Source organism: Vulpes lagopus, chromosome 8, assembly GCF_018345385.1.
Source record: "Vulpes lagopus strain Blue_001 chromosome 8, ASM1834538v1, whole genome shotgun sequence".
In the NCBI taxonomy this organism is placed as follows: domain Eukaryota; kingdom Metazoa; phylum Chordata; class Mammalia; order Carnivora; family Canidae; genus Vulpes; species Vulpes lagopus.
Genome location: NC_054831.1, coordinates 48,714,168 through 48,740,834, shown reverse-complemented (window position 1 = coordinate 48,740,834; position 26,667 = coordinate 48,714,168). Strand labels below are relative to the sequence as shown.

General features: G+C 36.0%; 1 protein-coding gene across 3 annotated transcripts in view; it reads right to left on the bottom strand.

Moving 5' to 3' along the window:
- The window catches only part of UFM1 (ubiquitin fold modifier 1), a 28,945-nt gene extending 18,063 nt beyond the window's left edge, over positions 1-10,882 (bottom strand). For all 3 annotated transcript variants that reach the window (XR_005989407.1, XM_041766259.1, XM_041766258.1), the window contains exons 1-5: positions 10,768-10,882; positions 10,636-10,692; positions 5,702-5,759; positions 1,579-1,618; positions 314-346 (exon numbers count right to left, since the gene is read on the bottom strand). Coding sequence is in view for 2 of the 3 variants with exons in the window: in XM_041766259.1 (XP_041622193.1) it covers positions 314-346; positions 1,579-1,618; positions 5,702-5,759; positions 10,636-10,692; positions 10,768-10,769 (190 nt within the window). In the remaining variant the exon portion in view is untranslated. The remainder of the gene's footprint in view (positions 1-313; positions 347-1,578; positions 1,619-5,701; positions 5,760-10,635; positions 10,693-10,767) is intronic.
- Between the last annotated feature and the right edge of the window lie 15,785 nt (positions 10,883-26,667).

Sequence of the window (26,667 nt, the reverse complement as noted above, 5' to 3'; positions counted from 1 at the left end):
CCGTACTTCTTTAAAATAATAGTAACAGCTAGCACGTACTGAATGTTACTATGGATAACACAAGCTTAAGCACCTTTAATACTTTCTAGTGAGGTTTTGGCTTTCTTGTAGCCAAAAGCATATATAACTGATGCCCGTCACAAAACAAATTATTACTCAGACACATAGATAAAGACTACTATATAATCCTTAAAAAACAGCTATCATCCTGGTAAAAATCCTCTTGATTCTAATTAGAATGAATTAAATGATCAGTTTCAATTGACATGTGTAGCCCCATCCACATTTCCAGAAGTTTTAGACAGATACTCACCAGCAGTCTGTGCAGGATTTATTCCTATTCCATCTAGAAAATAAATTGTAAAATTACCTAAGTTCTTTTATTTCTCAAGTTAAAATGGTTTAATACAGTAACAAGAAGAGATCTGTCACTACAGAGTATATAGGCACAAGCCAAACAATTTAAATCCAGAAACGTGAATGACAAATCTTTCAGGTAAGGTTACCTGTTGAAATCCTGTTCTTATTATGCATTTACACACACTGCTGGATTAGATGAGAATATCTGCCAATGCGATGATCCTGATTAAATTCCACAGAAGACAGTTTTTATTCTATTACACCACACCCAGTGAAAAGTAAAAGTCAAAAGAAGCCTTAGGTCTGTTCTTAATCATTTATGTATTGCTCCTGGGCATAAAATCTTAAGGCCAGGAAAGCCCACAAACTCATTTAATTCAAGTTGCAGGGAAACCTGATGATAGTTTACAAGGCACTTTCCTAACAGCAAATCATCTGTAAATCTAAAACTTTCCCGAAAGTAGGCTAGCTTTCATTTCAGGTAGAGGAACACTTCAATGGGACAACATATAGAATATTTCAGAATGAGAAATTCTGTCACATATAAACTAAAGCATGCTACTGTGCATTAAACCTGTCATATCTGGGCTGCCCTGACTGCAGATGAACCACTGGCCACCACCCACAAATACTACCTTGTATTTCTGTAAGATCATTAAGGCCTTCCTGCAATATTTACTCCTCAACTTATTTCGGTACCTTCTCACAGGGCTAGTTCCATCACAATTACTAGTATTCTAAAATATTCAGAATTTAAACTATAGACCTAATTGAACGAAATCCTAATTATTTCAAGCTTGTAACAAATAGTTTACTGTCAGGAAAGCAATAAAAAGCCAGAGCAAAAACAAACAAACTAACGACAAAAAAGCCATAGCAAAGGTATATTCCCACTCAACTTCCTATATTCTAGAAGCATCTACAAATTATTAAAAAACAACACACCTTGTTAATAAATACACAGAAAAGTTATTTTTAGTAATCTGGCATGAAACGGTAAGGACACAAGATACTGTTAAGTGCAACACTATACCAAAAGCATAAAAACCCTGAAAGAGCTCATTACGGACAATAATCTTGACTTAGTGTTTACAATTACATGTATCATTTATGTTGATATAAATTTTGGTCTTTTTTATTTAAGTCGATTTTAATTAATCTGACTTTTTAAAACAATTTCTATAGCTCTGTGGTAATAGTTTTAAAATGAATTCTTACCATTGGTAATAATTGCACTTGTTGCTGCAGGAACTTTAAACTGAAAGGGAGAAAAAGGAAAAAATACACTTTTTATCTTTATACAAGTCTATATAAATAAAATATATATAAACATATAAAAAATATGTATAAACTATAAAAGTGGTTAGCAAGGATGGCATACATATAATCAATTCTATAATCCTAAAATATGATTTTCCTGTTAGGATAAATAATGTCACCAAAGAAAATACTATAATTTGCTTATTTTAATGAACAATATTTTTTAAATACTGGATTTCACTGCCTCTAGGACACCATAGATTGCAAAATGCACCTTATTTTATGCAATAGAAAAACGCTGTCAATAAATCTATGATCAACGTTTACTCTTTCAGACTGAGACATACTACTTTTATCGTATTTAACACTTGCATAATGAAAAATAAAAACAATTGCTTAGAACATTTCTAAAATTTGTCTGTAGAAATTGTAATGTTAAACAAATGCTCTCCTGCATTTAATGGAAGACCAACCAAAGCTCAAACTCCTTCCTCAAATTCTTTTGAATGTACCATCTAACTATGCCACCAGGAAATAACTAGTTCATGTAGGTGCAGGTGATGTCAACTAGACAATTATGCGATAGACCCACTGATCTACTTCCAGAGGTGCAAATATGGTATGGAACTTCTTAGTAGAGACCAGCAATTGTCAAAATGTGTTCACGTCCTCATAAGTTCATTCATTTATCTAATGAATATTTACTAAGTACTTCTATGCAATAGACTAGTTTTACAGATATTTTACAGTTGAATTCTGTGATCAAATGAGTTTGGAAAATACTAAGGTAAAGTAGTATTCTTTTCAAAATCCTTTAACATGCAGCTAAAACAGTTTACTTAATGTCAAGAAGGTAATGGTGAATGAAGTATTTCTTATACTCTTTGGCCACTGATTCTAATTTTTCATGGTTTTTGTTTTGTGGTTCTAGGGTCTTGGAAAAATACTCTGGGAAATGCTGCTCTGGGTATTTATAATGGTCACATGCATAGTTAAGAAAAAACTAAAATTTAATGTTAATTAAAAAATCAAGTTTTAAAATAAAAATTTAACTATGCATTAGAACAATAACCTGTTACTGGATTATGTTCCTTAATAAACCTAATTTTATTATCTCTATGGTACATTTTTATTTGTAAATGTCCTCTTAAGGATCTAAAAAACTTAAATAAACCTGGGAAGCCTGGGTGGTTCAGCGGTTGAGCACCTGTCTTCAGCCCAGGGCATGATCTTGGAGTCCCAAGATCGAGTCCCACATCAGGTTCCCTACATGGAGCCTACTTCTCTCTGCCTATGTCTCTGCCTCTCTCTCTGTGTCTCTCTCATGAATAAATAAAATTAAATAAAATATTTTTAAAAAAATTAAATAAACTTAAAGTAACTCTGAAATGTGCTTTAATACATAAATATTAAAATTCCTAAAAAATTATTTAAAGGGATTGTAATATCTAAAGAAACTCTGAGCAAATACCCAAATTATAGGACATCTTAGATTTCTAAAACTTGAGTATTACAAAATTTCTAGTTACCCCTACTGAGTGTCTTATTCTTAGATTTTGTCTATCTTAAGATAAGCTATTCATTTTTAGTCACATCCATATAGTGGCAGCATATTTATGAATAAAAAAATGTAAGCAACTGCTAACATAATCTTTCCCTTTTCCAGAATGTAGAACCAACAGTTAAGCTGACATCTGGAGAAGAAGCATCTCTAGTAATGTAAAATTCAGCAACTATTTTCTTCAGCCTATACTACTGACGAGTTTTCTTCTGGATGCAAAGTATTTATTGTTCTTAAATTTTGTTTTCTTTCTCAGACCTCCTAAATCTTCTAATTTAGGATGTTAGGCTATTCTCAGGTTTTGACAACTCACTACTTAAATTCTTAGTCCTACTGGGGAATTTTCTTCTTTAAGACGTTTTACTAGGGATTTAAATCTACAGGCTCTCAGTTTGTCAAGTCAACTCTTGCTCACGGAAAGATCTTGTGAAAGGCCTTCTCATTGCTGCCTGAAAGTCATAACCTTTCTAAATGTGTAACACATGCAATTCATAACGATTATAAGCTACTTTAAAACCTCAATAAATATATTCAGTATGTGAAATTTGTTAAGTTTACTTCCTATTGTATACCTGTTAAGATTTTTTCATACTTTTATCAGAAGAAAAGGATCACAACAAGGCCTTCGCCTTACAAGGAACACATGTAACTAAAATATAATAATATTAATTATAGTTCAAATTGGCCTACTTCTTAAACTTCAATTTGTGGAACTTGCTATGCCCTAGAACCAGAAATAGTTCTTGCATGTGATCTGTGCAGCAGAAAGTAATGCTGAAAAAAAAAAAAAAAGAAAAAGAAAGAAAGAAATGCTGATGCTGTATTCAGATTTGCTTTCTACTTCTTTCTACTTATTCTCTATGGGTGAAGAAGATTAAAATTGACCATAAAACAAGTACTACACTTTTCAGTTCAATTCTGAATGAGTATAAATGATGTCAATAATCTGACAAATACATGTAAGCACTGATGAGTTGGCTGATTTTCCATTTATAACTTAAATTCAGAGTAGGATTATGGGGTAAGCCAGTTAATTTACTTACTAAAATTATTAGAAACTTTTTTGAAGATTTTGAATCAGAACATTTGGATCTGAGTCACTCTAGATTTGTACAGTACTTTTAACTTCACAAATATCAGTAAATGAAATTCTATTTTTACTCAAAATCATTTAATCAGACAGGAAGGATAGATAATAATTACTCCCATTTTACAGGATATGAAATTTGAAGAAAAAGGAAATTGAGAGGCTTTCCCATGTTACACAGATAATGACAATTAAAAGTCTCCCAAGTCACATTTTTATGCTGTTTCCACCAGACTAAGCTACTCTTGTAGTATTATGTCCATTGAGTTGCTTTATAGATGCATCTGGTAACTCTGGATGAAAAAAAACTTTCTTTAAAAACAAAAAGCCCCAAAATGCCTTAAAAGACTACATACACAACTTTTATCATTATAAATATTTTATTTATTTGACAGAGAGAGCACGTGAAAGAGTATGCATACAAGCAGGGGATGAGGCAGAAGGAGAGGAAGAAGCAGGCTTCCTACTGAGCTGGGAGCCCAGTGTAGGGCTTCATCCCAGGACCCTGGGATCATGACACCTTAACTGACTGAGCCACTCAGGCAGGCCCCCCAAGACTGTACACTTTTAAAAGCAATCAGTCAACATGTTCATACAAAAAACTTGAAAAAAATGATAAAGAAAAAAATTCTAATTCTAGAATCAAAATGAGTAAAAATGTTTACAATTACACTGTTAAATAATGGTGCTGTTTTAAAAAACTCCCATATCCTCACACCTTTTCAATTTCAGTAAAACTTTATCTTATAATTTTCTTTTAGAAAATATTTGAGAGAGAGAGAGAGAGAGAGAGAGAGAGAGAGAACACACGCACACGCCGGAGAACAAAAGTGAGGGACAGCAGAAGGAGAGGGAGAAGCAGGCAGCCTGCTGAGCAGGCAGCCCGATGTGGGGCTCAATCCCATGATCCTGGGATCATGACCTGAGCTGAAGGCAGATTAGCTTAACCCACTAAGCCACCCAGGCACCCCACCTTATAATTCTCAATGGTTGCATTAAATAGAGGGATCGATTTGTTTAACTCAATCTTCCTACTTCTCTAAGTTTTAACTCCCATTTCACTTACATCTTAAGTGAAGTAGGGTTTAACTTTTGGACAGCATAAACCTAGTAATAAATCTGCATGGAAGCGGTGGGTCAAAGTACATGTAAAATTTAAAGACTTAAAAAAAACCCACTCCAATTTATTTATTTTTTAGAGCGGGCATGTGCACATGCATGCACGAGCAGTGGGGAGGGGCAGAGGGCAAGGATGAGAGAAACTCAAGCAGACTCAGAACTCGATCTCACAATCTTAAAACCATATGTGAGCTGAAACCAAGAGTCAGATGCTTAACCAACTACACCAGCCAGGAGCCCCCCAATTTAAAGACTTTTGACAAAGATACTGCTAAACTGCATTTCATACAGGTTGTTCCAAATTCTATACTTACTTCTTCTGCTGCAAACTTTAAGACTGCTGTGAAAGGTGTACTTTCAGGAACACTAAGTCTGCAAGAAGAATTAAAAAGAATTTTTTAAAAAGGTGATTATTCTTAAAGCCCCTCATTCCTTATTTTGGCTAATGTAGTAGAGCTGGACAAGGGGGTCTTTTGAGGCTGAAAGTTGTCTATTTTGCATGCTATGTTCATTAACTTTAAAATGAGAAAAAAAAAGCAATTAGTTTTATAGCTGAAATGATGCGCACAGCTCCACCTGAAAATTAACCTATAAAGGAAACTTTATATATTTTTAATATTTTGATTCAAACAGGTCTAGCATATAGCCTGATGCTTTTATTCACAAATGGATTTCAAAAAGTTGCATCTCTTCTAGGTCTTTAGTCCCCTTTTCCATCTCCAGCCCAAACACCTCTTCACGAGATGCAGGAAGGTCATTTTCATCATAAAAGGCTACCTGGGAAGTATCAACACCCCCTCACCTTTTGATGAACCTTTCGGTGCGCGTTTAATAATCATGTCTAAAATAGTAGACTACGTTGATGAAAATGAGTATGTTCACTATGATAAAATGTGAAGTGATCTTCTACCTTTAAATCATCATCAGAAAAAGGGCTTAATATAATCTGAAACAATATTTTGGAGGGTAACGTGTGATTTTGTCACTAACTTGTACAGTGTTAAGTATACAAAAAACTACTGATTAATGATTAATCAGTATGAATTAATTAATCATTAATGACTATTGATTTGTATGAATTTTCCAATTTAAAAACTAAAAACAGAATTGACGTCATACCCTAAGAAAACACTTAAAAACACAGAAAGAGGTTAAAAATAAATATAAAAAACTCCTAATGTAAAATAAATAATCATTGAAGACTGAAAAACAAAGTATCTTTCAGAGGGAAGTGACTGGCAAGCTAACATTTCTCTTTGTAACTTGTATGTCACCACTGTATTATTCTTTAATGTTTTATTTTTTTTTCTTTAATGTTTTAATAAATTACCATTATGTAACATCTTAGAGATGTGTCCCATTTCTTAGTTTACAGATCTCTGAATATAAAAATCACTAGCTGCCACAACACATCATAATAGGAGAAGTGTGAATAGATTCTTGGCTGCCTCCATTCTATTTTTCCAAAATACCACTAAAAGGTGTAAACGGAAATCATTCTTTTTCCCTTTTCTTTCCTTGTTTTTTTGGAGTCGATTAAAACAAAGTTCTAAAGGATAGCCATTTGTCTTAAAAACATCTAGTAAAATGAGAATGTGACAGTTTACAAAGTGGGGAATTGTATTTGGCAAATATTTCTGTAGTACATTTACAGTTTAGAAACTGAGATTCGTTTTCCTGAACCTCTGCTTCAAAGGAACTTCTAAAACCTTAAGGTTTCAATTCACTTGTGAACTAAAGACAGGGTATGTCCCTGTAATACATACCTAAATGTCATACTGATATTCATTAAAATAGATTTTTACTTGTATCTTAAATTCGTGAGACTGTCCAAAGAATAATCCAATAAAACATAAAATGAAAACACATTTTAATGCATGTTCTAAGTGACAGAGAATTACAAAGGAATTGGGAGTTGCAACCCCACAGATTTTATCTAGATTTGAATTTGTTTTGTTGGCCAATTGCATCATTTTGCAAATCTGGCATTGAAACACTACATTGGTATTTTGAAAAAAATGAGAATTATTCTGTATGTTAAGATAAATTTTAAAAGTAAATTACTGGTTAAATTTGTCTATTTAATAAATATTACATATAAGCAGAAATATGACAGAACTTGACAAGTGCTGTTACGAAGAACTAAGAATAAAGTTTCTATAGGAAGAACGGTGAAATGTAACTCCCTGGACAATTACAGAAATCTTTACTGAGGTGACATTCTGATTATTAAAGGGTGTTGTTTGTCCAGAAGTGGTGGTCATAAGACTGCATTCCAAACATAAAAAAGAACATGTGTAAAAGCAGGGAGGATTAAAGGGCTTGCTTGTCAATCTGGGAACAGTGACTGAAGCTTTGATTAACTATGGTTGTAAGGGAAGGGGCGAAAAGAGGTGGGGAGTAAGATTGGAAAGATAGGATTCAGACTGAAAGAGTTAAAGGTATATTTAATTCATCCTATATACATGAGCATATCTGATTCAACACTTCCACAATTTAATGGCAATACCAAGAGTTAATCTATCAAAAAACAAAACAACAACAAAACCTCTGATATTCCCCAAAATAAATCTGGAATTGAAACATCCTCTTTAGGGCAGCCCCGGTGGCATGGCGGTTTAGTGCCGCCTGCAGCCCAGGGTGTGATCCTGGAGACCCGGGATTGAGTCCCTCGTCGGGCTCCCTGTGTGGTGCCTGCTTCTCCCTCTGCCTCTGCCTCTCTGTGTGTGTGTGTCTTTGTGAATAAATAAATAAAATCTTAAAAAAAAAAATCTTAAAAAAAAATCCTTTTTAGAACTCAACTATTAGTAATGTTAGAAACTCAAAGCACAATTATCTATCAAAGCATTTATTTACTGGCTTTGCAAGTGAAAAGTGACATTAAAAAGCCAAAGCAAATTCTCCCGCAAATTTTACGAATGGCATTTAACAGTACCCAAGTACTAGTTACCACTTACTTCGAATATGAAGTATAGCATAATTAATTTTACATACATGCACGTCATACATATTTTATATACACACATATCCATATACAGATTATACATACACACCAAACAGTAGGTATGTCTATTAAATTCATTCAGTCATGAATATTAATTGAACTAGTAAAAAGTTCCGGGCACTCTTACAGATACTACTGCTGTCCTACTCTCCTTTTTCCCTCCTGTTCTAGAGAATATCTACACACTGATGAGAATAATCCCATATAAAGGGAGAAATCAAAGGTGGTGAGGAGAGAGGGATCTCTGGACTCCATCTACTCTAAGCTTGAGAAGACTGAAACAGATGAGATCCAAAGCCCAAGTGGCACAGCTTGGCTTTTCATAGGAATAAAATCATGTGTTCCTTTGTAAAAGGATGATGAAAAGAAATTATGGGTTTATAAACATAACAGTAGCTTTACAGATGTGGTGATGGAAAGATGCATTTTCCTCTGATGGCTTCAGCAAAAGAGAAAAAAAAGCATTGTAGAAAGTATGAATAGATTTTTTAAAAATCCTTTTAGAGAATAAAGAGATAAGAAAACTTGGGAATTGTAACATAGTGTTAGGTACTACTGAGCGCAGTTATGAATTTTATACAAAATCCATCAACCTAGGATCCTACGCCTGAGTGGCTCAGTGGCTGAGCGCCTACCTTTGACTCAGGGCATGATCCCAGGGTCCTGGGATGGAGTCCCACATCGGGCTCACCGTGGGGAGTCTGCTTCTCCCTCTGCCTGTGTCTCTGCCTCTTTCTCTCTCATGAATAAATAAATAAAATCTTTTTAAAAAATCCATCAGTCTAACTGTATAATTTTCAGTAAAGACCTTTAGTTATGTAGGGAACATAGTGGCTGAGTTCAGAGGTGGTGTTTCACGAAGCAAAACATACCAGGGAGAGAACACCAGAGTTGAGGTGAGTGGACCCACCAGAGAGTAACTGGACCATGGACTCTAGGAGAGTAAGAAGAAAAGGAATGGGGTAAAGCAGTGGGGAGAGGGTAACAATAGATTTCAAAAGAGGTCTGATCAATGAATTAAAAGAAACATTTTGGGCAGCCCAGGTGGCTCAGCGGTTTAGCGCCGCCTTCAGCCCAGGGTGTGATTCCTGAGACCCGGGATCAAGTCCCACGTCGGGCTCCCTGCATGGAGCCTGCTTCTCCCTCTGCCTGTGTCTGTGCCTCTCTCTTTCTCTCTCGGTGTCTCTCATGAATAAAAAAATAAAATCTTAAAAAAAAAAAAAGGAAAGAAAAAAAACTTTTTTTTTTTTTTTTTACAGAAAAAATATTAGGGTAACTCAAATTTAAAAAGAAAATAAGGTCATCCACAAGGGAATACTTGAAAATGACACCTTAGCTGGAGCAGTTACTGAAGACCTTACGGTTCTAGGCTGCAACTACAACTATGTGAGATAAGATGAAAGATTTACCTGGAGACGAGTGATCGAGAAAGCTTAAGGCTAGGAGTTGCATGGGTCAGGTAGTTAAGTCACTGAGGCTGATGACAACTGTTAAGAGTCTCGTTAGGTGGGCCTTGACACCAATCATATTAACTATGAATAAAATCCTACTGAAGTCTTGCCCTTTACCGCATCTTATGCGACTTCCGGCAGCAATAACCTCAATAATCGTTTGTCTAAAATCACAGAAGATTCCGGGTGAGGATGTTGTTAAACCTGTGCCAGCCCGTCACTCAACTGCTGATGGAGAAAAACAGGGCCTCGCGCGCCCTATTTCTGCACTCCCTACTCCCAGTAACCACTCTTTATTAAACCCCAACAGAGAAAATGTACGACTTGAGGGCCCGTGCTTTGTGGCGCCCGGCTGCTGAGTGGCTTACGCAGGAACCAGAAGCCTGACTGTCCTCCACGTTCCAGCAGTCTCAGAGCCTGCACGGGGGAAGACGGGGCTGTCTTCCCTTACTTCCCGTTAACAGCTGGTCAAAGCAGCAAAACGCCTTTCCAATCGGAAGCAGACAGGGACTGTTCAAGGACCCGGCAAATCCCTGGAGCCCTGCCCCACGTCCCCCCGCCAGGGAGTCCCGCGGACCCGTCAGCGACCCCGCAGCGTTCCCGTCACGTCCCTGCTCCCTCGCGTCTCCGTCTCCGTGTCCACTGCTGGGGGGGGGGGGGGCGCTCCAGGAAGGGCGAGGGAGAAGGGAAGGGACGGGATGCAGCCTGCTGGGGTGGGAGAGCGCCCGAAGGCCGGCCTGGTCACCCCGTCTCCGCCCGCAGCCCGCAAGGCCCACGGCCGCCGCCTACTCACACTTTGTAAGGCAGCCGCGGGTCCGACGTCAGCGTGATCTTAAAGGAAACCTTCGACCTGAGGAGGAAAGCCAGAGTGAGTTAAAGCCGTGCAGCAGGGCCAGGGATTGAGGCTGGGGCGGCACACACTCACATAGCGGAGCCCTGCGGACGGAGACCCCCGCCGACGCCGCCTGGCCTCCCACTCCTGCTGTGCCCGGGCCGCGCCCCCCCCCCCTCCGCAGGTCCACGTCTCCCTCCGCAACCTGGGGGCCTCCAAAGCTTGTGTTGTCTAAGGCACTGCCTGAAAATCGGCTTCGGTTGCTTGTGCTGGGCGGAGCCTCCGTGTTGCAAAGAGCTGCTTATTTAGCATTGAAGTTCTGAGACTAAAGCATGGATCGTATGGAGGAATATTTTTCTGACTGCGGCTATTTCCTGCCGTATTTCCAGTCAGGCAATACAAATGTGGGAAGACACGGCGGGACGCTAGGTCCCAGCGGGCAGCTTGGGGCGGAAGTGAGAGCACAGAGTAGGCGGGCGGGGCGCGGGCGGGGCGGGGCGGGGCGGGGCGCGGGCGGGGCCGGGGGCCGGCCTGCCACGCAGTTGCTAAGGCAACCTGTTCGCCGGACGCCTGGGGTGTTGAGTTCAAGAAGCTGGAATCTTCGCCTCTCTTTAGTATTAGCATTCTTCTGTCTTTCCAGCAATGCAATCCTGTTGTATCTTGCATTTCAATTTTTTTTTCCTTAACGCTAGGCAATACTGATGTCAAATTTCAACAGACGACAGAGGAATAAAGTTGGTGAGAAAGGTAAGACCCCTGTGCTAGAAGAGCTTGGAATATACATGGAAAGGGCACTCCAGGGAGGCCCGGGTGGCGCAGCGGTTTGGCGCCTGCCTTCGGCCCAGGGCGCGATCCTGGAGTCCCGGGACCGAGTCCCACGTCGGGCCCCTGCATGGAGCCTGCTTCTCCCTCTGCGTCTCCGCCTCTCTCGCTGTGCACGACCCTCATGACTAAATAAAATCTTTAAGAGAAAGAGCAATCCGTGAACAGGATTTCACTAGTTTGTTGTGTGGTCTAATAGTATTACACCAGGGAGCTAGGGCGCCGATCGTGAGCACATCTATTCAATTTAATAACAAACTTTGAATCCTTTCTAGTAAAGTTCATTGCTGCGGATGCTAGAATGAGTAAGAGGGCAGATGCCAACCCTCCGTGGCCTAACAAGTTCTTGTATAGTGAAGACAGACTGTATGCCCTCTAAAGTCCACTACAAACCTAGACACCTGTGTTCGCAAAATAAACATCCCTCTCCAATGTCTGTAATTCCCTTTTTAAGAAGAATTGCAATGAATTATAAGATAGGAAACAAGTAGGTACTAAAATACTGAGGAAATCTAGATTATCTTTAGGCTATTATGTTAAGATTTCTAAGGAGAGATGTCTAAGAGGAATAGGGACACAGCTGCAGGAGGAATGTTAAAGACCAATTTCCGTCATTTCGTATCAGAGCGCTGTTTTGTGGCGACAGCTCCCCGGGGAGAGAATGCAGACTCTGACTTAGGAAAGAAAGGCTTCAGTATGATGCATGGCACCTGATTTTTTTTTTTTTTTCGATAAGAATTCTTAGTGGGAGTTTTATTTCAATGTGTTATAATTTTATTTTCAAATGAAATTTACCTAGACATCAAGGCAAATTCTCAAACTTATTATTAATTTATTTTGTCAGTTATCATGCTCATTCTTCACTTCTAAAAATGCGGGCCTTGCTATATAGAAAGAGATTGAGGCAAATGATCTGGGGATTGACAGGTACAGCATTTATAGCTGTCAATCTATGGGATTCGTTGGTATGACTAAAATTTTTGAGAATAGCAAAAAGAAGAAAACTACTGATTGTGTCTACCTGGTGTCAAATAGCCAAAATAATGAAGAGATTAGAGTAAGTACCTGAAGAGAAAAAAATATATATATTTTTAAAGATTTTATTTATTTATTAATGAGAGACACAGAGAGAGACAGAGAGAAGGAGGGAGGGAGGGAGGCAGAGACACAGGCTGAGGGAGAAGCAGGCTCCATATGCAGGAAGCCCGATGTGGGATTTGATCCCAGGTCTCTAGGATCAGGCCCTGGGCTGAAGGCGGCACTAAACCGCTGAGCCACTCAGGCTGCCCAGAAAAAATATTTTGTTCAGAGTTTTTATTGTACTTATAAAAAGTATTGAAGACATGATTCAACATCAGACAGTGTGACTTCAGTACTTACATTCCGTTGCTTCTTCAGAAAACATATTAATATATCAAAAGGACAAGCGGAAAACATTGTGTTCAAAATTACCGATTCCTAAATGTTTAGAATTCTTTCCCACCATACTCTAACTCTCCTACCCCTGTATCTGTGTCCTCAGAGTCACAGTAATTTCTAGAGGCTTCCGAGTTTTATTTTTCTTGATACCAGAAAAGAAATGATAGATTCATTTGTACTTAATATAAATAAAAGAAATGATAAATACATTCATTCATACTTAATGTTTTTTGTTCTTTTAGATTTTGCTAAGGCATTTAGCAAAATTTGGCAAATATGTCAGAAAAATAACCTTATTTATTGAAACATTAAAGTGTTGAAGTACATTTAATGTAAACAAAAGCAAACTCTGGATTTTAGGAGGTAATTGGCAAATGCAACATTTTAAGGCAACATACAGCATGAATGGTCTAATGTGTTTTGGAAGGATTCCAATTAGTATCATTTAGAGGCAGAAATGATTACAGAATGCACACTGTGACCATATTTGGAATCATTAAATATAAATGAACATACAAATATTCTGTTTGCAAAAGCACATAAATTTCTCATTGTTAGAAAGGAAATGGAGGGAAATTAAATTTGTATAAAAACTAAAAAGATTTGCTTAGGTAGTCATAAAAATCCTTCTTACCTTCTCTTATCTGTAACCAGCTTTAAATAAAATAGAAAATGTCAGATTTGGAAGCAAAAAAAAATTGTCTTCTTAACTTTTTCACCCTAACTCGACTATATTTATGATTATGACTAAAATCACCTGATATTTGAGTACCATACAGGGTGCTGATCTTACCACCCTGAGATCATGACCAAAACCAAGAGTTGAATGCTTATCCAAATGAGCCATCCAAGCACCCTTGTACTAGATTATTATGATTCCATACCCTTCCCAAATATTTCCTGAAATTAAATGAGAAAAAAAGGGCTTTTCTTAGGAAGGTTCATTGTTTGACTCTAAGCTTTATAAATGTGAAACATAATCACACGACTTGCAATATTTTAACTACAGAATTTATAAAATACTTCCTTATAAGAAAACTTTTTAAATTATTAAAAAACCCAGGAATTTACCAATCTTGTATAATTAAATTTTCTCTCTAAATATTGTGTGAATTATTTGTTTAATGAGAACATTACTTGTTAGAAAAATTAAAATAGCTTCTGACAGATCTTTTCCAAACACAAGATTGTGGTTTTTCATACATATGTATTTATTCATTCAATAGCTATGAAGTTAGTACTATTACTGTTCCGTTTTTAGAAGAAGAAAGTAGCACACAAAAATTAAATGGCTTATCCTAAGTTTAAATAAGTGGTTGAAATGAGATTGAACTCAGATGTCTGATATAAAACAGGGTTTTATTCACTATAAGAGTTTAAGGATCTAAGCTAGATCCTTAGCTAGTATGAAACAATTCTTTGAGGTAGCAAATATTGTTATCCCTTTTAAATTTATTTATTTATTTATTTATTTATTTATTTATTTATTTATTTATGATAGTCACACAGAGAGAGAGAGAGAGAGAGAGGCAGAGACACAGGCAGAGGGGGAAGCAGGCTCCATGCACCGGGAGCCCAACGTGGGATTCAATCCTGGGTCCTCAGGATTGCGCCCTGGGCCAAAGGCAGGCACCAAACCATTGCACCACCCAGGGATCCCTGTTATCCCTTTTTCACAGATAAGGAAGGCAAGAAAAACTAATCTTTATCAAGGTCACAAAACTAGTAAAATGTCAGAGCTGGTCTGGGAACCCTGGCAGATTGGATTCAGAACCTATACTCTTCAACATGATATGTCGTGAATCTATGATCACTTATTTATAAATATTACACTTAATTATAGATACTCTTTTTCCCACTTCAGCCTCCAAGTCAGATTTATCCTGTGCCGGATATAATAATTGTTATTCTTCTTATATAATTGTAGAATTGTTTTATATTATGTTGAAAAGGAATTCAGAGAGCTCAGTATAGACAGTACCATTTCTAGAGGAAGCCAGAGACAGAAGAGTACATATTGAATGAAACCACTTTTCATTTTTTCCTAGTACTTTTCAAGACTTCTTAAGGTTTTTTTTGAAAAATCATGTGATAACTGCTACCCTTTTCATATATTTGAATTTCCAATCAGTAGAGTAGTATCAAGGTATATTTGTGGCTGTTATACTCATGATTACCTTACATGTTCATAGCAGGTATTAGCCATTTTGCTATTTAGACTTTATATGAAACATATATTAAAGTACATATCAAATTAATATTTACTTTTATTATTTCTCTTATATATTACAGATAGGACATGATACAGATTTTTAAAGACTATGTGTATAGATAGTTTGTATTATCCAGGAAACTGTATTCAGGATTAGAAAGCATTAAAATATTTTCAATAGGGATCCACTCAGGGATCCCTATTGAGTGGCTAGCGGTTTAGCACCTGCCTTCAGCCCAGGGCGTGATCCTGGGGTCCCGGGATCGAGTCCCGCGTCAGGCTTCCTGCATGGAGCCTGCTTCTCCCTCTGCCTGTGTCTCTGCCTCTCATTTTCTGTGTCTCTCATGAATAAATAAATAAAATATTTTTAAAAAATATTTTCAATAAAAAAGGAGCATTGAGAAGCACTGATTTATAAAATCCAATATATTTATAATGGATACTAACTTCTCATAGCCTAATCTCTGGTGAACTAAAAATATAATTCATTTTTTCTTTCTCTCTGTCTCATTCTCTTTCAGGCCAATTTCTACCTACTGGCATGAATTTAACCTGATTTTTCTCCACCAAATCAAAGTTTTCTTAGTCAAATTGGGATTTCTAGATCCGATATGGTTCCTTTACAGTTCTTATTGGGGTTATATCTAAAATATGGGCTTTCAGAATATCTGTTTGTTTGTCATCATCTGTCGATATACCCATTGTAATTTATATCCACTGACATCATCTGAGATGAGATACCTGCTATCCCATTATTCTTTGAGGATATATCTCCTTTCTCTGAGGATATATCCATTTTGAAGGGTGGCGAGGTGTCTTCAGGTCAACCAGTCCAATCTAAGGGATATAAGAGATTACTCTGTGAATGTAGGAAACAGCAGGGCTGAGTCATCTTTGACTAGTTGTAATGTCTTTTTCTTTCTGGAATGTAGGTGGGACTTTGTTGCTTTCCTGGTTTCCACTGGAACAAGAACTAGGTATCTTCTCTGGGGTTCTGTAATTCTGCAGGGGTTGTTTTCCTAGGGATCAGGGAGTAGGTCCATTTTTTTAAGGAGTATCTTCCATGTCCTAACTTTATGATTTTCTTTTCCTCCTTACTTTATCCCAGATTAGTTTAACAGCTTGGCTAGAGAAGGTTAAGAAGGCAGCAGAGGGAAATATGTATATGGCTCAGAAATTATGCCTTCAAGTATCTAGTTTATATGTTTTGCAACTCACAAGCTTAGAATTATCTTATTTTGCCCTCTATTGCCTGATGTTGTTTTCCTCTCTGTCAAGTACTGGAGTACTAGTGTCTTTGAGCAGAAGAAAGAATATTGAAGTAAAGATTTAAAAGTGGGGGTGGAGGGGCGGGGCAGACTTCTATTATTACTTGGAAATATTTTCCTGATACCTCCGTGGTGCAGAATTTAAGGTCCAGAAATTATAAAATCACTTTATGGCAAAATAGATCTTCCAGGTTTCCTGACTGCTGTTCTGTTCTAGTGCACAGGGATATATGCTTTGAAGATACTAAATGATCTAGTAATTCTACTATTGGTGAAATCAGATATTCCTTAAAACGTCACAGATACAAAGCTGTCTTACTGAAGAGATAAGTTTAGGAATATTTACATTGTTCCTGTTAGGTATAATGTAAAACTATTTTCTCTGGTATGTAATCGGGTTCTCTTCTTTAATTCCTACTATTTTACTTCCTAGCATAAGAAAAAACACATCCTTAAATGCGGAATTGTAGATGAACTTTATCAAAAGATCATTCTCACGTCAAAACAAATCCTCTAATTAGTCACTGAGAAATTGCCACTTGTATATCGAAGACATGTGCCCCTTCAGGCTACACTGCATTGGGTAGGCAGGTTTGGTGGTGACGTGGAGAGAGTTCTCATTTCTGTCTAAAGTTACTATGCCAGAGTCTTACTGAGTCCTTTCACAGTAGCCTATGGGACACTTATTTAATAATTAATCTATATGTAGCAGAAATAATATTGCAAAAGAAGTAAATTTCGTATAAAATTACACAAGTCCTTAAAAGTTTCTCTTCCTTATTCTTACTCCTATTCTTAATAATGTCAAATAATGATCAAAGGCATTTTAGAAATAAAATTACAATGACATAAGAAAATAAAAATGATAGAGTGATTTAAAAATAAAAAATAGGAGACAAACATGGATAGATGAATATATTATTTAGAAAAGAAACCAGTTTATTTCAATTAAAATAAATTATTTTCATAAAAATAAAATGAAAAAATGATAACTGATAGGAGTTTACAAATAAAACAGTAGAAATGTACTTCAAATTGAAGCATGTGCCTTATAATAATACGAACTGCTTAGTCTCTAAGAAGACAAAAATTTATTTCCGTATATACTGAAAATTTCCATTTAATATTTTTGTAAATTGAATGAACTTAGTAGTTATTTCTTTTTTTTTGAAATTTTTACTTATTTATTCATGAGAGACACAGAGAGAGGCAGAGGAAGAAGCAGGCTTTATGCAGGGAGCCAGATGTGGGACTTGGGGGACTCCGGGATCATACCCTGAGCCACAGGCAGACACTCAACTATTGAGCCACCCAGGCATCCTTGAACTTAGTAGTTATTTCTTAAAGGGAAAATGAAATTGCCTTTTCTTATCGTCTTATTTTACTGTTGTATAATATTCTATCTTGTAAATTCTTGCCCTAGATTTTGTTTTTGTTTAAATTAGGCTCCATTCCCAGTATGGAGCCCAATATAGGGCTTGTACTCATGACCCTGAGATCAAGATCTGAGCAGAGAAAAAGAGTTGGATGCCCAACTGCTTGAGCCACCCAAGAACCCCATAGATTTGTTCCTAACTAATATTTCCTGTTTTTAGTTTTCCATATGGAATTATATGACATTTGATTTTATTACAATGTTTAATTTTTGTAATTTACCTTAAGAATTAACACTGTCATAAGACCCCTGTTTTAAGTTATTTTAGAGTATTATTAGTTGTCATTATATAGGTTAGTCTCTGAGACACTTTGAATGTATTAAAACTGGTGTGACATCTTAATTATATAAGAATTGTATCATCACAAGAACATTAGAAAGTATAAAACTCATTGGTAAAGGTAAAGATAGAGATAACAATATTGTACTACTCTAAGGGTGGGGGGCAAATTGCTTCTATTTCTACTATAAAAGTCAAAAGAGTATTAAAAGAGTATTAAAAGTATTAAAAATAAGTATAAATAATGTTAATGGATAACATAAGTAGATGGAAATTGTGAGAACCAAAGCAAGGAACAGTCAATGATAATGTCTCCTTACATTTTCATAGCATTTTGTTCTTTTTGAATTGCTTTTACATTCACTGCCTTATTTGATGTTTAAAATAAAACCTAGAAAGCATTCAGGGTGGATATCATTATCTTTTTTAAAAATGAGAAAATAAACAAGAAGAGATATGTACAGACCTAAGGTCATGCACATGGTTTGTGAGAGAATGGTGAAAAAACAGAATCATTAATTTTTTTTTTTACAAAACTTATCTAATTTAATCCTATACAATGTTTATTTATAGTATTAAGTGCAAATAATTGCATTGATAATTCATTTGATGAGCTTTTCAAGGAGTTCTTACTCGGTTTTTATTTTCAGCACATAGAATAGTATCTGGCATAGAGCAGTAGTCAATACTTATTTAGTGAATTGATATTAGCTTAAATGTGTTATAGATTGGTAGCGCATCCTAAGTGTGGTAATATTTTTAAATTTTATTACCTACAATCATAAATGCTCTAATGCAGTACATTATACATTTTGATGCTTGCATTGTTCTTGAGGCTTATCTGTTCAGAGGACAGGACTACACTCAATTTAGTGCTTCTGGAGAAAGTCAAGGTTAGAAAAGGCTAATTAAAGATTCTTATCCAATATGATGATATAAAGAAGCCATTCAAATAAAAAAGTATTTGAATATCCTCATACGTTCCCTCACCATACTTTATGTGATGTGTTTATCTGAATCAAAGACCCTGCAATAGAAATCTCATTATTCATTCTTCTAGGATTGTATACTTCTCAGAGCTGAAGGATTGCTCTTTGGTATTAACCTTTTTTGTAGCTTTCAAGGTGGTGGTGTGTAACGCAGGGTAATGAACTAATAAGTGTTCTACTTGGTGCAAATACAAATGGTTCAACTCCTATTATACTAATTACGCTTTCATGTGTTCTGTTTGTCCCCTGCAGCCAGTTGAGCTTTGGACCCTTGGTGTAAATGGCATGATATAGAGAAAGCATTTTTTTTTTAAGATTTTATTTATTTATTCATTAGAGACACAGAGAGAGAGGGAGACACAGGCAGAGGGAGAAGTAGGCTCCATGCAGGGAGCCTGACATGGGACTCCATCTCAGGTCTCCTGTCTCCTGGATCACATCCCAGGCTGAAGGCAACGCTAAACTGCTAAGCCACCAGGGCTGCCCTAGAGAAAGCATTTGTAATTGCAATTCCACTAAGCCAAAAGAAGCACATGAATACTTAATATGTGTTTTGAAGTTACAATGTATAAAACAGAAATCTTAAAGACAAAAAAAAAGAAATCTTAAAGACCCAAATAACTATGTGAAAGCCTTACCTATGGCTTAACAGTTATGTCATGAAGAGGAATTGATCTTAAAAGTTTGACTTGAAACACCTACTTTAGATATTAGAATGATCTAATCTAGATTATTTTAAAACTGTTCATTGCTACAGAATTTTAGTGTTTCAGGTAAGAGTTTTAGAAATCTTGCAAAGGGGATTGGCTGCCTGCTGTGACAATATTATCATTGCCTGCAATTCTGAGTGCCTTTAGGCACCTCTGATCACATTGGTTTAATTTTATACCAAATCTATAGTAATTCCCTTAATATTTCCTTTGTTTTTTTTTTCATTCATAGCTATCTTTTCTCTTTCTGAGGTATTAAAATAACTTCTACAAAATTTTAATTGTTTTTTGGAGTTTTTTTGCATGTTATTTTTGTTTACTTTTTGTTTTTTGGGGGTCTTTTTTGGGCTTGCTTGTTTTGCTTAGTAGTTTAATGGACTTACAATGATAAATGAACAGATCACAAACTTGTAATTGATAAGAATTTCTTACTATTACAGAGAAAAAAGAATATTTTTCATCTGTCTTAAACAGTTATTGGGAATATTTTATACATTTAGAGTAGAATGAAATATTCCACCTATGTCCTACTTATTTTGTGATTATTAAATAAAATTTTATGTCCTACTTATTTTGTGATTATTAAATAAAATTTGCTCATAAAGTTTTATTTTTCCTACCGGAAAAAACAGTCATTACTTCCTAAGAGATTTACCATATCCTGGCACTTTTTTTATATTCTGATTCATTGTTAATATGAACTTCAAATTTCTATTATAAGAAATATATGCTATTTTAATAGATATTTGCATAATATAGTTTTTTTTCTGCTTACTTCTATGTCTCTTCAAACAAGGCTCATGAATACAGTCATTTTAATATGACTGTTATGTAGCATGAATGTTAAGTTAAAGACATTTGTATCCAATACATCTTATCATAACATAAAATTCAAAGATTGCTCACAATACATTAAAGCATTTCTTACAGGAAGCATAATAAGGAGCATTTTATTTATAAACTAGGTTAATGTCAGAGGAAAGAGTATTAACTTAGATGTTAATTTTGATGATATAAGCTTACTATTATTGTCCATCTTCCTAGAATATTTCTCAATCATCATGTTATGTGTTAAGAGCTATTATACATTCTATATCTACTTGTATTATTTATGTTTTTTGTTTTCTGTATTTTGTAATATTTTGACATCTTGAAATGGTTGATGCATGAAATGGAGAGGCATCCCTTTCAGGGATGGCCAGTTCTTACAGATAGCAAAGGGCTCAGCTAGGAGCACACCTCTCATCTGCAGACCAGCTAATCTTAAGGAGCCTTAAGGAGCCTACAGCCCCAACCACCTCCTTATCGAGCCAACATTTGTTCTGCCGGAAATGAACTCAAGTTCCAGAAAACCTGAGACCACTTTTATAGCCCAAAGCCCACCAGGATTATGCAAATTAACCAACTCTTAACTTGTTTACCCTGTTCTGCCTGCATTCTCCTGCAGATATCCCTATCTGCCCTAAGCTTTCTCCTGCTTCTGCCTCCCGCCCCAAATCTGGTGTTATTCCATGTGAGCTTGCATAGTGTGATATATCCTCTCTTCTTGAAAAATGTAATAAAAATCTTTCAATGGCATTAGCCTCTCTGTGTCATTACTCAGTCACCTCTAAAAAGTTCTATGAGTACAATATTGGGAACACTGCTTGCTAAATAGGCTTGTTTATATTGTCTTTAATAAAGGAATAACATAACTAATCATCTGGTAAAATTTCCAAAATGGATTATAGGGTTAAGAAAGTGTAATGCTAGTAATCTCTAATGCAGACTTTTAATTTTCTATGAAAACACTGATGAAGGCATAACACAAAACAGGAGTTATGACTGCATAGCAATTTCATTGGACACTGGTCAACAGTAAACATTCTGTTTTTCTTTAAGGCATTGCCTTAATCACAGAGCTAATAAGGGTTACGATGATAAATACAACCCACAGTTTGTGCCTGCTGCTCATGTAAGCCAAAATGTACAAACAGAAGGAGTAGGATGGGGGCTTAGCCTATTCCTCCTCCTATTTTTTCTTTAGTTGGTTAATAAGTTAGCTAGGTCCCTGAGCTCTTAGTTGTTCAATGTCTGTACCAACTATCAGTATGGGAATCTGTCCCTTCTGCTGCAATGTTACCATGCTTTCCAAAGGGATATTTTCCTTGGGATAGCAAGGAACCCACATATTATCTCTCCTAACCCCAGACTTAGAGAAAGGACTAGTCTCTCCTATCTCCCTTGTCTCTGATTTGAAAGGGATAAGCCTCTTTCTCTTACCTCTCTAAAATTGTTAGCCCAATCCTACAACTGGTCCACTTTCACAAAAGATAGAAAAATGCATCATTTTCAGGAAGCTTTTGTTTTCGGTTTGTACCACGGAACCGAAAGGCAAGAGAGCACAGGATCCCAGTTAACTTCTTAGGGAAGAAGAGAAAATTAGGGGGCAAAATAATAAATGTAAAAACAACCAATAATTTATTCTGCTCCAAATATGTAATTAAAATTTACAAATACTGGGACACACCTTCCACTCCAGAAACTCTGGCTGCTCTAAACTCACCTAAATAATTTGGATGGCTTTTTTTTTTTTTTTTAAGTTTTTATGTATTTGAGAGAGAGAATGAGTAGTGAGGAGGGGCAGAAAGAGAGGGAAGCAGACTCTTTGTTGAGCAGGAAGTTCAACATGGGGCTTGATCCAAGGACCCAGAGACCATGATCTGAGCTGAAGGCAGATGCTTAACCGACTGTGCCACCCAGACACCCCTAGATGGCCTTTGATAGAAAATTACTCTTGAACTGAGTCAAGATCTTGGATCATGATCTATATTTATATCTATATCTATGTCTATATCTATACTTACCTACATAGATACACACATATGTGTTTATGTAATGTTTGTATATTTTGATATAATGTTTTTTATGGGTGCGTGTGGTTAGACACACACAAACACCATCTGGGAAAACAAGCAGTCTTGTCCTCAGAGTATAATTGAAATATGAGGAATCTCTGGAGGGAAGAAAGGATCAAATGGGTGACAGGATCTAGAGCTCAAAATGTGCTGTTGTTAAAGGAGAAGGTTTAGGAGTATCCCAAAGCTGGAGCATGCAATAAGCATAAGCAGCATGGAACTCTGGGGTAAATGATAGAGCTAGTGATAGAGGTACTAAGCAAGGGGTAACAAGTAAGGGCACTACCCTCTTCCTATGAAAAATTGAGTATAGATTCTAAGGAGACACTGGGGGTATTAGCTTGGGGACTGGGAATACCAAGCAATAAATGGAGAGACCTCCTGTTTTGAAGACCTGTTACTGGTCAACCCATCTATCACATTCTACCCCAATCTGCAGTCCACTGAAGATAGTCTGCAATAAAAAAAATAAAGCACTTGGAAACAGTCTAAACAACAATCCTAATACAACAAAGATTTAAAAGAGAGGCATCAACCTCAATGGTAGAAGAAATAAAATTTAGATAAAAACATATATAATACTCACATGGTGCAGGAGTCCTTCCTGGGCACTTGGACTCTTGAATGATATAAAAACCAAGAGTCTTTGGATGCATGCTTCTTAATTCATGGCATGTGAGGTACTCATAGAAAGAAAGAGGCTACAAAACTTGACCTCACAAAATTATAAAATTAGGAAATAGGCTACCAGGAGTGAAATTCAAAAGGAACAAGCCAAAGCCTCCCAAGAATTTGAAAAGTTAGAGTAAGCAACAACAATAAAAAATCACTCTAACGCTAAAAAAGAGTTATGCACTATGAAAAAGGGAATTTTTGAAAAGAGAAAAATGATGAATTCTGAAAATAAAAATTTACCAATTAAACTGAAAATTTAAAGGGCAGGAAAAATAGAAATAAAATGAATTGAAATCATAATTAGTAAACTAGTACTTCTACTTTTGATCATAATGGAATAATAGGAACCATATCTATTCCTATGTATTAAATAACTAGAAAACTAAATAAAATATATGAAGCAATGATTTTCAGATATTGGAAAGCAGGAATAACAAGAAGAAGAGAAATAGGATTAGTTCTGTGATTGTCCTGCTTGCTGCTTCTAGAACACAATACAGGGAGAAGGACTCATGCAGATCCCAGTGGAGCTTAGGGGACAGAGATCAGAATTCAAGGAGTCAAAATCCCTAAGACCTGTAGAGAGTTTTGCAGTGAGTTCTCATCTGCGCAGGCTTGACAGGAGATTCCTCAGTGCTAAACGCAGAAGCAGTGAGAGTACATGGATTGAAAAGCCATAGGCCTAATGAGTGCCAGTGCTCAGAAAGAGCTGAAAATAATTTGTGTTCCCACCCATCAAGTGAAAAGAGTCTAATGCACAGGCCATCATGTAGAATCTTCCAAAGGATTATGCCTTAGTAGTATTCTGAATTAACTTTAGATTAAATGATATCCTTTACCCATATCAACAAGCCTTAAAAGCAAACCTCAAAAGGACTGAATTGATTCCAAGTAATTTACTCATATGCCATAACATCGTCCAGCACTATTTAAAGAGTATAGCAAAATCTAGCACCCAGAAGATTCAGCATCTAATAAAAAACTAACAAGCATTCCAGAAGCAGGCAAAAAAAAAAAAAAAATTTAAAAATCAGTCAATAAAAACAGACCAAATTGGCAGAGATAATGGAATTGGCAGATCATGATGTTAAATACCTGTTAAAATTTTTTTCCATAGATTCAAGAAGATAAAGGAAACCATGAATGTGACAAGAGAAATGGAATACCTGTCTGTCTAATCTATATATCTATGTATCTATGTATCTATCTATCAATCTATCATCTATTTATCTCCAGGTAAAGCATGTGGCTGAAAATGACAATATCTAAAGTAAAAATCTTACTGTAGTTGTGGTTAACTGATTGACACTGCAGAAAATTTAGCAACAGGAGCTATCCAAAAGAAAGCACAAAAAAATGAATAAAACATCAATGACCTGAGAGAAAATATAAGAAAGAGGGTGATATCTAGAAGGTGATGGGTACAAAAATGTATTTGAAGAAGTAATGACTAAAAATTTCTAAATTTAATGAAAATCTTCAGTCCAGAAATGCAAAAAATTCAACAAACCCAAGTAGAAGAAACAAAGAAAGAAACGCACAAAAAGTACAGTAAAATCAAGTCTCTGAAAACCAAAATAAGGAAAAAAATCTTAAAAGCAGTCGGGGGAGAAATGGCACATTATATACATGGGAACAAGGATATGAAAACCAGACCACTTTTCATCACAGTGTTTGCAAATTAGAACATAATAGGGTGGCATCTTTAATGTACTGGAAGCAAAAACCCTATCAGAATACCGTACTCATAAAATTCTTTCAAAAAGGTGAAATGAGAAGTTTTTGCAGATAAACAAAATCTGGGAGATTTCAAGGCCACCAGCCTGCATTACAAGACATACTAGAGAACATTCTAATGGCAGGAGTAAAGTAATACCAGATACCAGAATGAAGTTTAGTACACAAAGGAATGAAAATTGCCAGAAATGGTGGCTAGTTGGATAAACGTATGATAATTTGTCTAATTTTGAGATATTCTTTAAAAGCTAATTGTTCAAAGGTAAAACAATACAAATTTGTTGTGGTGTTTACAGCTTGTGCAGAAACAAAGCGTGTGACATTGTTAGGACCAGGAGCAATAGATAGAGAGTGGAAATAGGCTCCTTCAATATAAGAGGATGGTACATTATTACTTGAAAGGAGACTGTGATATATAAAAGGTGCATGTTGCAAACTCTACAGAAGCCACTAAAACAAAAAATAAAGAATTAACAGCTATGAACCAATAGTAGAGATTAAACGTAATCATAAAAAATCAATCAGTCCTAAAGGAGGCAGGAAAAGAGGGAAAAAAACAAAGAACAGATGGGATGAATGAAAAACAAATAATAAGTTGGTGGATTGAAGACCAACCATTGGGTGTGAATGTTCTAAACACATCAATAACGATGAAGATTAAGAAAATGCTCCACTGACAGTAAAATGGGAAAATTTGAGATTACAGTACAGCAACCAGCTGATGAGAGTATATATTTCTTCATGTAAAGGACAATATAGCCCCAATATAATGCATTTGGCTCATGAACATTGCTTAAAATTTTATTGGGAGGAATGTATACAAATGTTAGAGAATAAGGAATCTGAAAATTTGGAAGGAATGCAGTTGTTGTTTTGTTTTATTGTGGTTTCCAACATCATAATGTTGGGATTGGGTGATGATCATTTTTATAATTTTAGATTTTGCCTGTGGCTAAGCAGGAGAAAAAAGAAATAGTTCTTCTGTTCCATTGTTGGGATACTTTCCAGATATGTTGAATTCCCAAGGCAAGGCTCTTGACTTAGAATAGCTTCTAAAATTGAATTTTTTTTTGGACTGTTGAGCATTTCTTGACCAGCTGCTTGGCAGCTAATGGGTGATAGATTCAAAGATTTTTTCGAAGGAATTTTTTTTTGTAGCGAAGTAAACAGATTTAAACATTTGGCTAAATAGTATAGTTTAGACTGAATATAAATGACACAGAATGAATCTTAATTGGTTTTATATTCTAGGAGCTATGGAAGTGTGGTCTAGCAGTCTGAGATTAGGAACACGAGCCAAAATTACTGAAATTCTCTGGCTACAAAGATATTAGTTACTTTGGCTTCTAACACTTTCTTGTTTGCTTTTGTTAGTTTACATTTTTCCTACATATCATAAAATTTAATTTCTTAATAGTTTATCTGCCCTGAAAAAATTCAATATGGATGTCATTGCAATTCCACATTTTCTTTTCTCAAAATTTTGACTTTCTCTCCATTTTAGAGTTTTAAAATGATTCACAATTTTCAGAGGAGTAAGACTACAATT